This window comes from Alternaria hordeiaustralica (assembly GCF_023758085.1).
Source record: "Alternaria hordeiaustralica strain BMP 2776 chromosome Unknown scaffold_47, whole genome shotgun sequence".
Taxonomy (NCBI): Eukaryota; Fungi; Ascomycota; class Dothideomycetes; order Pleosporales; family Pleosporaceae; genus Alternaria; species Alternaria hordeiaustralica.
The window spans coordinates 1-16,484 of NW_026056819.1; the positions used below are offsets into that span (position 1 = coordinate 1).

Below are 16,484 nucleotides of genomic sequence, written 5' to 3' on the forward strand. Positions count from 1 at the left end.
CAATAAAGTAATTGCAGAGTAAATAGTAGGTAAAAGGTAATAATATTGTTGCTAGGTAAAGAATAACTATAGAGAATTGCTATTTCTTTTATAGAAAATAGCTACTAGAATAATTGCGTAAATATCTGCCTATTTCCGCCTAAAGATAAGAATTTATAATTAAATCCGCTTAATTTCTATTAATTTCTAGATTTATAATCTAAGTCTGCTAAATCCTTCTTATCTCCTAGATTTATAATCTAGACTAGTACTAATTATATTAGTCTATGCGTTGTATTGCATAGACTAATAATTAGTTTATTACTAGATCTTTTAGCAATTGCAAAAAGAGAGATAAGAAGATAAGAGTTATTAAATTACGTAATAACTCTAATATTAACTAGGCTAAGATAAATAGAGGTGTTTTAGAATCTCCTAGTATAGCAGATTAAAACTAGCTACTAAAATCTTAATTACGTAAGTAATTAGATTTACTAGGAATTTTTCTAATTTGTTAAGAAATTATAATAAGTGCAATCTTAACAAAGCTTAATAATAATAAAAAGATAATAATAACTAAGTTATTATAATCTTTACACTTATTATATATTAGATATAAAGCCTATTTATATTTATATTATAAAAGTACTAGTAGAGATAGAAAAAAGAATATTCTATAGCTTCTTTTCTTTCTTACTATAAAATTAGGTACTATATAATAATATAGTAAATAAATTTCTAGCTAGCGCTAAGTTTATAATATTGTTATTTATCTAATTATAGCTTAAAGTAAAAATAAATTTATTTTAACTCTTAATATTCTATATCTAAGTATTCTTTCTATTTTTACTAACTCTTATAGATACTAATACTATATAAGAAACTAATTATACTTTACTTCTAATTATAATAACAGAACGCTAGAAAACTTTTATATATATTAAATTAGCTTACTTTATAAACTTAGTAGAAACTAGTTTAAGTATAAAATAACAAGTATTAGTTATAGTATATATATATTTAGTAGTATAAATTAGTAAATATATTATATTTAAAGTTTTAGTAGACTATCTCTAATAAAATTCTACTATTCTTACTACTTCTTTTTACTTTTTATCTTATTACTTTTAACTTAAGTAAAACAAGTTTAGTTTTTTAAATTAAAGTCTATTCTTTAACTACTTTTTTTCTCTAGTTTATTATATAATACGCTTAATACTCTAATATAAGTATAGCTAAAAAGATTTATAGCTTATAGTAAAGAAAACTTTATAGTATAGTATTTATTATTACTATAGTATTTGTATAAGCGCCTTTTTTCTTTTTATATTTATTTATTAGTAGTTACTTACTTTAGATATAACTAATTTAAGAAGATTCTATAAACTCTTTCTATATATACTTTAGTAAGTTCTTAATTTAAAGTTACTTTTACTTATTAATTATCTTAACTAAAACTTATACAAGTTTTATTTTAACTTTATATAGTCTTAGTTTCTTTTTTAATTTTATATAGTTTATTAAGTTAATAATTATTTAGTTTTCTAAAATAACTATACGTATTATAAGTAATGTAAATTTTAAATATAAATTATTATTAAACTACTATATTCTTAGATACTTATTCTTAAAGTTTTTCTTATTAGAAGTAAGCTTTATAGAAGTAGTATTTAATTAATTAATAGATACTTTACTACTTTATTTAAATTTTATATAGCTTTTTAGAAGTATTCTTTTAGTATATTATTATAGAATTATTTATCTAAGAACCTTTATAATATAAACTTATATTATATTAAATTTTCTTAAGTAACTTATCTAAAATAGTATTATATGTATAACTTTTCTTCTTAGCTAAAAGATAATATATTCTAGCTAGCTTTTAAGCTTTTCTTTATAATAGTTTAGCTTATTTATTATTTTAAGCTAAAATTTTAAGTTATTACTATAATCTTTAGTAAAGAGTAAGAGGTATAGATTCTACTAAATTAGAACAAGTTAACTATAATATTTTTTAGTAGAGTAATAAGAAGAAAAAAATATTCTAAAAGTTATATTTTTAAAAGCTATTTATTTAAAGAGCTAAAGTAGCTAAGGCAAAACTCTTTATATTATCTAAAAGAGAATACACTAAACTAGTTTTAAAGAACTTAGTAACATAGCTTAGTAAGCCTTTATACTATAATATACTATTTTTTAAGAGAGCTTTTAATTATTACTCTCTAGATTAGCGTATATCTTTTTAAATAGTAAAAAAAAAGTAAAGTTTTATAATTTAAGTAAAGTCTATATTATTATAATAATCTTATATTAAGATATCTTAATAGTAGTTACTTTTTGTAATTTTAAAATTTAGATTTTAGTTTTTAACTTTAAAGCTTTTAAACTTACTTAAACTTATTTTTCTAAGAAAAAACTAGAAGTAGAATTTTTAAGTTTTAGCTTAAGATTATAGTTTAATTCTATAAATTATAAAATACTTTTTTAGTACTTTATTTAACTTTAATAAAGTTAAAAAGGTTAAAAAAAGCTTATAATAGAAAATAGAGTAAGATTAACTAATAGAAGTAGTTTATATAAGTATATAATACTAGTTTATAGAAAAACACTTTTAAAATTTAAATTTAATATATAAATATATTTAAACTTTAAAGTAGTATAACTAAGCTAATAAAGATTTAAAAATTAAGTTTTAAGTCTAAGCTATAGAAATAAAAGTATAAATATTAGTAAGAAATTATATACTAAGAAGCAAGTTTAACTATTAACTATTTTAAAATTTCTAAATAACTCTCTAAGTAAACTCTCTAAAATTCTAGAAATAGTATTAAAAAGAGTTTTAGAAAATAATGTAAAAAAAAAGAGTTAGATATTTTTTACTTACTTAAAAAGATATAGCTAGTTAAAGTAAAGATTTTTTATTACTCTTTCTCTTAACGCTAGTTTACTAGCGCTTAAAGCTTACTAAAAATAGATAGTTATAGACTATTTTAAAAAAAAAAGTTCTAGCTTTTTAAAATACTAGTAATCTTTATTCTAGCTAGTCTACTAATCTAGTTATATATCTTTAGAAAAGATAACCTTTTTTATACTTCTTTATTTAATTTTTTCTACTATATAGCTTAGAAGGTTTTGCTTTTACTTATATAGCTTTTACAAAATATATATTAGTTAGAAGAATAAAAAAAAAATAGATATACTTAGATAAAAGATATTAAAAGTAGATAATATACTAGTTTTAATTTGTATAATTCTATAAATAATTAGAATAATCTTTTAGAAGTAATTATTAACTTTCTAAATAAACCTAGAAAAGAAGTAGTATTTTCTATTAATTAATAAAAAGTAAATAGATTTATAATAAAGAAAAATATATATAAATTTAGTTTATATATTTAGTATATTTTTACTAGCTAAAGCTTAGTTTACTTTTTTTATTAACAATTTTATATTTAGTAAAAGCTAAAGATACTAAATAATATTATTAAAGCTATAGCTTTACTTTATAAAAGTAATAGTATACTAAGCTAAGACTTTTACTAAGTAATATTAAGATATATCTATACTAAAAGAATTTCTCTAAACTTAAGAAAGAAAAGTATTAAAACTTAGTTATAGAGAACTAATTTTAAAAGTAAGAACTAAAAGATATTATATTAATTTAGTAGTTTAAAAAGAATATCTTTTAAATAGCTATATACTTTAGAAAAGCTTCTTAAGATTAGCTAAAACTAAACTAGATTATAGAAGCTTTTTACTAGTAATCTTTTTATATATAGCTTATTATATAAAACACTAATTAACTATAATTACTTTATTTTAAATAGCTAATTACATTATATAAGCTTAACTAACTAGCTTTTATACTTTCTTTAATATTAGTTAGATATAAAACTCTACTTTATAAAGAATTATATAAGTAAATCTTACTTTAGCTTTAATTAGCTTATATAAGTATTTAATATTATTTTAGATAGTCTAAATTAAATATCTTATCTATACTTTACTAATATAGTATTTCTAAATAAGTTACTATATTTAAAGTACTATATACAAGCTATTTATTAATATACTAGTATTTTTTAAATACTTATATTATTATATAATAGTCTATAGAAAGGTATATAGTAAAATCTTAAGTAGGTCTATTCTAGACTTAAGACGCTTTACTTTCTAGCTAATACTTAAGAGTATTATTTAGATTTTAGTAGAGCTTAGTAGTTACGTAGGCCTTAGAGTCTATACTATTTAGTATTACTAAGCTTTTATTAGCTATAATTACTTACTTTATAAGTAATTATATTATAATTTATACTATACACGTATTATTTTAAGTTTAATTAATTATTATTACCTTACTTATAAAGCTATTTAGATTAAATAATAAAAGATAAAAGTAGTCTCTATAATTAGTAAACTAAAAGAAAATATCTAATTAGCTATAGAACTTAATTACTATAATTATTAAGAGTTAGCGTTTTGTAAGCTACTATAGTAGGTTAATATATTATACTATATTAGCTTACTACACTAAGCTTAGTAAGAAATATTAAAACTTTAGATAATTATATATACTATAAAATATAATATATTAATAGTTTAAATAAAAGTAAAAAGACTTTAGATAAAAGTAAAATTATTATATATAGTATAAAGTATAACTTAAATAGCTTAATAAAAAGTAGCTAGTATAAGTCTAAAGACTTATATAGCTTAATACTTTAAAAATTTAAAATACTACTTTTTAGTGTAGCTAGAATGTAAAGTAGCTAATTCTATTTAGAATTACTTTAGATTTTACTTTTATTTAGAGTATTATATATATATTATAATATTATAATATTATACTTTATAGTATATATAATTATCTAGAGTTTTAATATTTCTAACTAAGTATAGTATAGTAAGTTAATATACTAAAATACTATTATACTATACTTATAGTAATAATTACTATAATTTTGTTTTATATTTAGTTAAATAATTACTTCTAGTCTACTACTTAGTAGCTACGCTTTTATTTAGTATTAGTTAAGTATATATAGCTCTATAAGCAGAGCAATTAGTAATAAGTTTTAGACCTACTTCTAGATTACTTAGTAAATAATGTTACCTACTTTTATTTTAGAGTAGGGAATAAGGTAAGAATAAGAATACTCACAGTAGTGAAGATAGCGTACGACAGCTTGGCATACGGTTGGTCGGGTGTTTTTTTAACTAATTAGGGGATAGTCCTAGCGGCGATTAAGTTCATGCTGAATGTCTTTCATTGGCAGATCATCTCGCTACCTTATCGCACTCATGATTTTCGAAAAGAGGATGGTTATGCCTTTCGAGTGTTGTACCTTGCCAAACACGATCTTGAATCTCGTTCCTCCATGTACGTGCCGTGCTGAAGCAGTTCTTATGCCTTGTAGAGATTCACTCTTCCGGCTCTACGTTCTCATCCACACCGTACTCTTCGACGATCCAAGCACAGTACTTCTCCCACTTGCTCACCCACTCCTTCAATCTTTGTGCCCGTACACCCTTCCCAAACATTCCATCCTTGACATCCTGGGTCCACTCTTTCGCACTGTAATCATCCAGACTAGCCCAACGCACGCTGTTCTCCGCCAATGAGCCCAGGCCTTCAAGACCAAGATTCTCCCATCCTTGAAGCGCTTGCCAAAAGTCGTGCGACATGCCAGATACACCTTGACCAAGGATGGTGGGATCATCGTTGCAAAGCGAGCAAGGAACCCCACGGGCAAGCAGCGCTGGCAGAGGATGCGACATGATGCTCGAGCAAAGTCTTAGCACTTCATTGGATACTGGGCAGCTCTCCACTAGGATTCTCTTCTCCTTGACCATGTCGATAAGGAGTGGGTGCTTGTAAAGGCTGAACCCGTGCCCTATGCGCCGCGTACCCAAGATAATAGCGTCAAAGAGATTCTCGTCAGTTGAGTCGCCGTCGCCAAGCGTTTCCCCGGCATGGAAGAAGAAAGGTATGTCGACTCCTTCTTGGGCGCAGGCCTTGCGAAACCAGAAAAGCTCGGGTGCAAGGTCCGAAAGCGGGCGGCCGAGATCTTCCTGGCCTACGAGATCGTAGCCTGCGATAATCTCGGGGAATTCGATCTTCATCTCGATGCATTGCTTCATGCCTGGCCGATTGTTAGTTTGGTAATACAAAAGCTCCCAGACGCGTTGAAAATGGACGAGATGTGTGCGAGCGGCAAGCAACTTACTCTCAATCACCTGCTTCTTTCCGAACTGTCTAATGGTCGTCCAGATCATTCTAGCGCCCCAAAAGTCTTTCCCGTCCTCACTCGCCTTGAACTTCTCAATCTCGTCCGCCAGATGCTCAAGCAAATTGAAGTGATCCGAGTCCCAGATCTCTTTTTTGCTGCTGCGGTAGGGCGTATAGAACGCTGCACGCAAGTCAACGTAGTATACGCCATCGTCGACTAGAGCCTTGCACATCCTGCGTACAAACTTGCGGAATATGGGCTCGTAGTATATGAGGGAGCCGAGAATAGGAAAGCATGATATGAACTTGCGCCATACTTCGTTGGGACCTTCGTGATGAGAGAGGTGCTCTGAATGGGTAATAGTGACGCGGGAGCGAATCCATTCGATGAAGGCCTTCTTGCCACCATTTGGAAAGGTATCCGCGGCTTGATTTACAGGCACCGCGGTGTTCGCAGTGTAGCTGTCGTTCCATATTGAAGCGTCACCGTTCGCGTCCTTGGAGTAGGTGAAGGAGAAGCCGGTTTTGCGCCTGGTCTTGTCGTCGGTGATGGGACTATCAGCAATAACGCAGACACCCTCAGTGTTGAAAGCTTCTTCAAGCGCCCAGTCAAGGTCCACCATGGCTTCCAAGTGACAGTGCAAGAGTGCGCCTTTCGGCATTCGCTTGACTATCTGCCACAGCTTGCTCTTCTCCATGCGCTCCTTGGCAAGTGAGAACATCATGCCTGGAAAGACATCGACATGTTCGGTTAGTAAGCTGTCTTCGTATTCCTTTGTCCAGAGGGTCTGTTGCTCCTCAAATCGAATCTGGGAGACGATGGCGCATGCTTCCTGGGCCATGGGCGAGAGATTCTGGCGGAAAAGATAGTCTGGAGGCTGTTAGACCACTGCACATGCTGTACAGTGACGAACATTTTGGGGCACGAACCGCTTCGTTGTCTCTTCTCTTGCTGAACCAAAGCGTCTCGGCCCTGTAAGTACTGTTGGATGAATGGGTCGCTTAGGTTCGGGACGCCTTCGGCCTGCGCCCACTCGTCGTCGTTCGCAGCATCGTTCGTAGTCATGATAGCGACTGTGTCTGCGGCTCAGAATTTCGAATGTTTGGTGAAGGAAATATTATTCACAATTTGTTGTATGAGTGTCAGACGCCGCCCTATCGGTGACTTCCGCGAGTTCCTTCCTGAATGGAGCTAGTGACTGCTGACGTAACAGGGTCTAACGGTGCCAAGAGCGGCGAGATACGGAGGCCTGCACAGATTACATGTACCAGCAGGGCAGGCGGGAACACGGGGAATGGTGTCTTTCACTCTTCGAATGTGAAGTCTAAGCCGCACCGCAACGGCCACTGTTGTCTCATTCACAGCACGCGCTCTTGACGCGTTGGGGCCTTGCTTATCGATTGCCTAGCGCGCGTTGGTGCATGCGCGGGGCGGTAGCGGGTGATGGCAGCTGCACGGTCGCCTGCGATGGCATAACACATCATCTGCGCTCCATAGCACCGCAACCTCGACGCTAGACGGCGGAACCTCGCCCTGTGATCACCCACGTCTTTTATTGCCACGCGGACCGGCACCCTCACTAATCCCGTTGCTGATGCCCCTACAGTACTGCTTTTTCTAGATCCGGGACCGTCCATACTTCACATCCGCGGCTGGTGAAGCAACAAGACTTGGCAGGCACCACTGTGCATCGCCGTACCGATAGCACGACTTTCACACTTCGCAGTTGTGATACGCGCCACCAACCCGCACGCTCCGCTATCCATGGAGCCTCTTCTCTCCCGGCGATAGGCGTTCGACCAGCCTGCCACCAGCGCGTCCCCCAACCCGGTCGCCAGCCTCTCCACCGCCATGGCTTTCTTCTCTACGCTCTCGAGCTCCATCGGCCGGAAGCTGCTCCTCTACGGGTTGCGCCACATCGACATACTGGACAAAGACCCTGCCGACTTCGTGAGCGTCGATGTCGGGTGGCGCACTACACTCGAGGTTCGGGACGTTGGGTTGCACGTCAAGGTACGTCCCGGAGATGTCCATCACTGTGCGCCTAGTACTGACACCATGTTCTAGAAACTCCTAGCACTATTACACCTCACCCTCCCTCCCGAGATCCAGCTGTTGAAAGCGCAAGCCTCACTCCTCCAGGTTACCTTCGTCCTCGAATTCGGCGTCCCCCAGATATTGATAGAGGTACATGGCATACGCGTAGAAGCTCGGTTGACCGAGCATGTCGAAGGTGCTCCCTCTTCAAATACTCGCCGACAGCACACCCAGAAACGATCCTCGCCACCTTCAACGGCCGCTTCGCCTTCCGCTGCCCCCAACAACCAGGACACCGATGGTTCAGACAATGACACCGATGACGACGACTACGTGCCCACCGTAGACGAGCTGGCCAAGTCATTCATAAAGACGGAGCCTCTGGAAGAAATTCGCGAGCTGCAGCATGAGCTCGAGTCTCAACCTACGTATATGCACGAGTCGGTCGCATCGAGCGACGATGGCGAAGAGGCTTCTGCTGGTATTGGAGCGGCTCTGACGATCCCAACATATCTTCGCAATATGTTGAACACCGCTTTAGATCGTCTAAGCATAGTTGTCAACAACATCGATATAGATGTGGAGGATCACTTCCCTAACGATGCCATGGACTCGTCAAAGTCAAGCGAAACCTCACCTTCTTCTCTGAGCTTTCACATCGAGCGTATAGCGATTGACTCGACCACTGCCAAAGATGTTCGCATTGAGGCTGAGTCTACAACGTTGCCTCCCGCCACCTCGAAGCTAGGTAAGCGGAGGATGCGGGTGGAAAACATCTGCGGGCGCCTTGTGTCCGATGTCAAAAATTTCGTATCTCAATCGCAGCTCTCGCAGACGACGTCATCTCCGCCTACTTGGCGATCTCAGGCGTCAAGCAGCCATGAAGCCACCAGCGAACCTGCGACGAGTCAAGTTCAAGACCAGCCTGTTGAGTCTAGGCACTCCATACAAGAGGAAGTGATAAGCTCGACAACATTCCGGAGCGATGAAGAGGCGTCATCCAGCCAGATCGTTTCGCCAACAGAAGTCCAGAGTGCCATCTCTCGCGGAGAAGCTGCCTCACCCAAGCGTTCTTTATCCCCGGACCAAGCACAGCTAGCGCTGTCGCCGCAAACAACAGACGATGATCGTTTTGCAGACGCTACTTCCGATGACGGCGTGTATGATCAACAACTGCAGCCTTCACTCGGCCAGTCTCAGCAACATCATGCATTCTCTGATCTTGGCGAGGGTAGTTTATCGTATGAAGAGGACGTGCTCAACTTCGCGATGCAGAATGACATGCTCAATTCACAACTTGAGGAGGTACCGGCAATGGAACAGTCCTCGGAAGCGGCGACGTGGGGGCTAGACGGTGCAACTTCAAGCCGACATACTCACATCTCCGAAGCCGCTAGTGATGCATCCGTGTCAGACTTGCCTACTGTGTCTGCTCTGGGTCGCTCCTTTCCAATCCCGAATGTGATCGACTCACCGTCTCAATCGGGCCATGTCCATGCAACCCACATCAGTACTGACAACTTAGCTGCAGCACATGAGCGAACAACGGATGATACTCAGGAGCTTTCCGACGACGTGCACCAGCACCTTGATTCATCGCCTTCACCAGATGAAGACATGGCCCAGTCACGGTTTTTCACGCACGATGAGGCTGAAAGTATGTACATGAGTGCAGTGAGTGCGACGCAGGCTAGTTCCGCTCATGCTGGACATGTTCCCGGAGGCTGGGACTCTTCGTCAGACTCAAGTAAAGAATCTAGTTCCGATAGGTCGGAACCGATACCAGAGGATATGATCTCCGGTAGCATTTTAGCGCCATTGCCAGAAGCAGACGATGGATGCGAGACTCCACGTCCGGGGAGCCGCCAGAGCTCGGTCTTGCCGCCAAGACCAGAACTTACACAAACCCCTACGCCTGACGCGCCCGGTCCGCGAAAACATGCCAAACGGTTTCTCACCATAGATGAGATTACTGTGTGGTTCCCCATGGCCCTCGGTGACAAAGAGCATAAGGATGCAACAAGCGAGCAAGCCTATGATGCGGCAGGCATGGAGTTTAGTCCTTCCAATCTGGGTGAAGATTCTATTTTCACGGAAATGCCAGGATCGTTCTCCAATTATGCACATTCTTCTTCACACCGTCGAAAGCCCTCCCTGGAAGCATCGTCTCGCGGACGACCTACTCCCGCATCCCTTCAAACATCTCGGCAAACAGCGGAGCCCACGACAACAGGCGTGGCTTCGATCATTGTCGATGTCGGCTCCGTAGTCGGTCATATGGACATATCCACTGGCCGCATCATGGCCGCTATGCTTGCTCGGGCAACACAAGCTCTGACGGGGGAACATTCCTCAAGCGAAGAAACTGTGAAATCGAAGCCCACGGAAAATTTGGAATCTTCTCCTATCAGTCTTGAAGTTTCCGTGCAGAGCATTGCTCTATCGTGGCTGGAGCACGTGTCGGCGGAATCTAAACAGGAAGGGCCGCTTTCAGAGCACCAACTGGAACTTCAACCTTCGGACGCAATATTGAGAGCCGATTTCTCGGCTATACACCTCACCAGTGGCAAGTCTTCCGGTATTTTGCAAACTCAACTTCATATTGGCAAGTTCACATTAGCATCTTTGGATCAAGACATCATTTCCTTCCGCAGCTCACGGCCGAAATCCAGACGGTCGGCCAATGTCCCGCTAGAACAACCCAATCACGATATAGAACTGAAGTACGAGCAGGGGCAAGACGATCGTATCACCATCGTCACCCGTCCCCTCAACATTTTGTTTGACATCCAGAAACTAGACGACGCGCTGGGCTCATTTGGTGGGTTCAGCGGCATATTAGAGTTGAGCAACTCCATCAACTCTAGTAGCGCAGTCGCAAGTCCGGTCATATCTCCAGCTCGTTCTCGGCCTCGCGGTGTACATTTTGGTGATGGTCTACCTCCCCCTGTCAAAGAATCACCACCCACGAAGTCTCCGAAGATCGACGTAAAACTCGGTGAGGTATCTTTGGCCCTCAGGGGGAAGTCATGTTCCATGCAACTTCACACCACGACGGTGCGCATTGCTGTACGGCAAAGCAATGTGCGCCTCAAAGTTTCCGAGACACAGCTGACTGGCCCTTACACCGAGGTCGCCCCCAAGACTGCACCTTTTTTTGGAGAATTGAAAGGCACTGAAATCAACTTTCTCTTCGCTCCTGGCGAGCAGGATCTCACTAGGCTAATATCCCTAATCACGCCATCAAAGAACCCGTACGAAAACAACGACGATATTCTCATCGAAACCCTGCTACGTCAGCGAAAGAAAGGTTCCGTACTCCGAGTTGAAATCGCTGAAATCGGTGTTCATGTTTCAGATCTTGAACACATGAAAGCCTTTGAGGCTCTGGGGATAGAGCTGGCTCGATTATCCAAGGTCACCAAATACTTGCCAGATGATGATCGACCTGGCCTTCTAAGCCTCGCATCTGTGAAACGGCTGGATGCTCGCGTTACTGTGAATGAGAAACTTGGAGATGTCTCAGTCATCTTGCAGGAATCCGCGTTAGCACACGTCGGAGTTCCTGCTTTGCTTGCTGTCGAAGTAAGCAAAGCGACTGTTCGGCGCAACGAAGAAGTATTGGTTCATGAAGTTGTGGAGCTAGACCCATCGGAAGAACTACCCGTCATCATGCTGAGGATGGTGGGCGATGAGATGGAACCCATGGTGAAAGTCAAGTTGTTCAACTTTTGCGTTGAATACCGAGTCAGCACGATTATGGCAGCGCTGGGGATTGCTGAGGATGGCACGGTAGACGATCTGGCTATAGGCTTGGCCTCGAGCGTCGCAACCGTCACAGGCGCATCCTTTCCTAAGACCATCAGCCGACAATCTTCCCAGGCGAGTTCGCCAGTCACAGCAGTCTCTCAGCCGCTTCAGGTCGATCTTTTACTGAGGGATTGCGCAATTGGTCTCAATCCTCGGAACTCACTCTCGAAGGGTCTCTTCGTCCTCACGGAAGCGCATGTTACGGGTAAGCAAGCAAGAAACGACTATTCTGTCACGGTCGACCTCCGCAAGGCTTCGATGCATGCTATAGATGACATAGCGCGCCTAGAAGAAGACCACGGACCTGTCTCTACCATACCCTCTGCCAACGGCCAATTGAATGGGCTGAAAAACTTGGGCTATGTGTCTTTGAGTTCGATTTCGGCCGCAAAGATATCTGTCAATATTGGAGGTGATGGACAGGAACACCCACAGCTAGTGGACGTGGAGTTCAAAAATGAGCTGTTTGTTATCGAGTCATGCGCAGATTCTACACAGACGCTCATGGCAATTCTGAGCGGTCTACAGCCCCCAACGCCACCATCAACCGCAGAACAGTATCGTATGGTACCGCTACAGCAAATGATGGAGTCATTCACTGGCGATGGACTGTTGCAAGATGAAGAAGCCGATGACTTCATGAGCAATGCTGACTTGATGGAGGATGATCTGCCAAGGGAGCCTACCTTCGTTGGTGGACTCTACAATTCACAGCCCCTGCTGACTGAAGAAGAAATGGGCGACAGTCTACTGGGTGAAGAAGATCTCAGCGCTTTGGCCATACCGCCTATAACTCGCCAGCGTGGCGATCGAGCTCTCCTTGAGAGCTTCCAGGAGAAGCACGAAGTCACTCAAGGAGAAGAAGCGTTTGATTTTGACGACGACTACTTCGGAGAGTCAAATATTGAACCAAAGGGTAAAGCCCGTAAATGGGATTCTGCCAAGAACCAATATCATCCATCCAATGAGTTCAAGGTTACAGGCGCTCCACTAAAGGTACGCGTCCGCGACGTCAACGTTATCTGGAACTTATACGACGGCTATGACTGGCCTCGAACACGGAGCGTTATCAGCAAAGCTGTGGATGATGTTGAGGCTCGCGCCGAGGAGCGACGGCATAAGGGACGAGAAGAAGATGACGACGATGACTTCGTTGAGCAAGACTTCCTCTTCAACTCGGTCTGGATTGGTGTTGATGTGAAGGACGAGAAAGGAGCCCTAGCCCGACGTATCAACCATGATATTGACGATCTTGCCAGCGAGACGGGCAGTTATGCGACATCGACAGCGACACGCTCGACTGGAGCTACTCTACGACCTCGAAGTACTACCAAATCCAGGCGTCGTCTCAAGCTCGAGCGTAGTAAACACAAAAAGATTGCATTCTCCCTCAGCGGGGTCGCAGTTGACCTTGTCGTCTTTCCGCCGGATACAGGCGAGACAGTCAATTCCGTTAATGTCCGCGTACGAGATCTAGAGGTTTTCGATCACATGCCCAGCTCTACCTGGAAGAAATTTGTCACGTGCGCAATCGATCCAGCGAAGAGAGAGCTCATTCGTCCGATGATAAATCTTGAACTCAATACGGTCAAGCCGATCACTGATCTAGCGGCTTCGGAGCTCGTCATTAAAGTAAGTCTTGATGCATGTTGAACATCCCAGCTCTTGCTAATTTGATCGTCAGGTGTCTATCCTTCCACTCCGCTTGCATATCGATCAGGACGCTTTGGACTTTATCACGCGTTTCTTTGAGTTCAAAGATGATTCCGCACCCGCTAGCAGCCCAGCTGGTGACCAGCCTTTCATTCAGCGGTTGGAAGTGATGGCGGTTAAGCTCAAGTTGGACTACAAGCCAAAGCGCGTGGACTATCGCGGCCTCCGGTCCGGCCACACAACGGAGTTCATGAATTTTCTCGTCCTCGACGGCTCGGACATTACCTTACGCCACGCAATTCTGTACGGAATTACATCGTTCGACAAACTTCACAAGACTCTCAATGACGTGTGGTCACCGGATGTCAAGAACAATCAGTTACCAGGCGTACTATCGGGGCTGGCAGGCCTGCGACCTTTTGTGAATGTCGGTTCCGGCCTCAAAGACCTCGTCGTTGTTCCAATGCGCGAGTACAAGAAAGACGGTCGAATTGTGCGCAGTCTGGGGAAGGGTGTACAAGCATTCGCTATGAACACAACGTCAGGGGCAGCACGTTTGGGTGCGAAGATGGCGATCGGCGCGCAAACTGTGCTGGAAGGCACTGAGGAGTTTCTTAACCCACAGACTGACTCATCGAGCCGCCATCAATCTCTCGACTGGGATGGAGAAGATCCTAGTTCCGATACAGAAGAGCCACGCGCCGTATCGAACTACGCCAACCAGCCGATCGGTGTGGGCGCTGGTCTTCGCAGCGCGGTCAGACACTTCGAACGCGACTGGAACACTGCTCGTGACGCGGTGATCGCGATTCCTGCAAACGTCATGGAAGAGGGTAGCGGTACGGGTGTCGCAAGGGCCTTGCGTCGATATGGACCGACTGTCATCTTGCGACCTGCGGTCGGTACCACGAAACTGGTGAGCAATACGTTACTAGGCGTAGGCAACGCGCTTGATCCCGAATCGAGGCGTAAGATTGAAGACGTAAGTGATGCTACTATACTAGTGATGTGAACAGAACTGACATTTGTGCAGAAATACAAATCTTACTAGCGACCAGTCTTCGTTAACACGAGTATGAAGCCAAGTAGCAGGCCATCTTTGCTGTAGGCTGTTTGTTCTCGATCTAGTATTTCTCTTCACTTTTCTTCGGAGCGTTTGCATAGCGACGGACGGAGTTTGGGTGGTGAAGGCGTCGCATTTCCAGCCTTTTGCTATGCCGTTGGCATTGGGCAGGCGTTGTCACACATTTTGACATTTTGATCTTTCGCTGAATACCACTTCATTTCCTTTAAAGTGTATATAATACTAGATTACAAGCCGCAGAACGTGCTTTGTGTACAACACTGTCGCCCGCTCCTGTACATGCTTTCCGAGGCTCCCATTCTGATGTTGTCTTTCCCGTTAATCATGAGCCTTCCGGACCCATAACTCCGTCCTTCGGGTATCAAGGGCGTGTTTATACCCTTGGTAGGTGAGTACCTAACGATGCATCTCTGCTACTGAACTAACAGCGCCATCCCCGGACTAGCCTGTCCCAACGCCTGTTCCCCGTCCCATTGCGCACGACGCCTCGTCTCTACCTCACGGGCGGCACGTCGGTCTCGAAGAGGCAGGGTATCGATTCGGTCATCTTCGCAGCTACGACGTGTCATCTCGCAGAACTTTTCGTTTTCGGGTGAATCCATATTGATCAAAAAGTCGACCTTGCGACGGGAGATGTTGAGGCTCATGGTGACGTTTCTGGTACTTGATTTGAACCTGGTCAGCTGCTGTCGAAGCTCCCAAGCGCGGGTACGTCTCACATACGTCAGAAGTTACAGTGGAACGTGGGGATTTAGCTCAAAGTAATGCTTGGTCTTGTGTCACCGCGGTTTGATATTGTGGTCTTGATTTGGATGATAGTGAAAGCTTCCAGATGTACCGGTGGGTGAAGAAACTCCGCTCAGGTAGTTCTATTGCAAATCTGGTGGTGGTTAGATTCGTGTGCCGTTCGGCGTGGAGAGATAAGGACACACAGGATTTATGTGGAGGGGCGGCCTCAGCCGCCCCGCAAACTTGACCGCAGTCAAGGTGCATGAACTTCGCCACGTTTGTGTGACCGGCACCATTAATGCATGGGCTGAGCTTATCCGAGCTTCAACTTGCTCCCCGGCACATCTGTCGAGTTACTTTCAAGTACCTGAGTAGACAAGGATCGCTTCGTCTGACCTATTTACTCCACCTTAATACATGACTGCTTTGCGTAAAATCCATCGTCATCTGGGTACAGCACATGATATCGAACCAAACCGGTCAATGCTCAAGCATAGCCACAACATCATGACCCCATCTACCTCGCCTCTTGGTATCGATCTCGCAGACGTCAGAAATGGCTATCCATCGCTAGCTAAATGGATCGCTCGAGATCCTGACGATGAGCCGCTTGTGTTTCGCAAATTCGGGGTACTTGCAGCGCGCAACATATTGTCGCTGCAATGCCAGATGGTGACACTTGTAGATGAGATCGAAGGTCTAGAATCTGAGATCAGGCAGTCAGCCGATCTGGACACCCGCCGGTCGCTTCAGCGGTGGGAAGTTATGTGCGAACGGGCGATACCCAGTTCTAACAGCCTCGAATTGCAGCTTCAAGTAAAGCTCAAAGAATTGCAGGGGTTATTGAAAGAATACTGTTGGTCTCTTCATCACATCTTGGGCTTCATGCTGATTCATTGGCCAGACGAAGCGCTGACCTTGCGCGCTCAAGTCGCCCAACTCGGTAAACCCAGTCAAAGAAT

At 41.7% G+C, this 16,484-nt stretch overlaps 2 protein-coding genes across 2 annotated transcripts; one reads left to right on the forward strand and one right to left on the reverse strand.

The window, feature by feature from the left end:
• Positions 1-5,400: 5,400 nt before the first annotated feature.
• On the reverse strand, positions 5,401-7,274 carry J4E84_010799 (uncharacterized protein; the record flags this gene model as incomplete). The annotated part of the gene is made up of 3 exons (XM_049393354.1): positions 5,401-6,122; positions 6,207-7,079; positions 7,139-7,274. The coding sequence occupies 3 exons, from the start codon at positions 7,272-7,274 to the stop codon at positions 5,401-5,403; spliced, it is 1,731 nt and encodes a 576-aa protein (XP_049238885.1).
• Positions 7,275-8,060: 786 nt separating this feature from the next.
• On the forward strand, positions 8,061-14,721 carry J4E84_010800 (uncharacterized protein; the record flags this gene model as incomplete). Its single annotated transcript, XM_049393355.1, has 3 exons — positions 8,061-8,222; positions 8,277-13,688; positions 13,777-14,721. 3 exons carry the CDS (start codon positions 8,061-8,063, stop codon positions 14,719-14,721), a joined length of 6,519 nt encoding a protein of 2,172 aa, XP_049238886.1.
• Between the last annotated feature and the right edge of the window lie 1,763 nt (positions 14,722-16,484).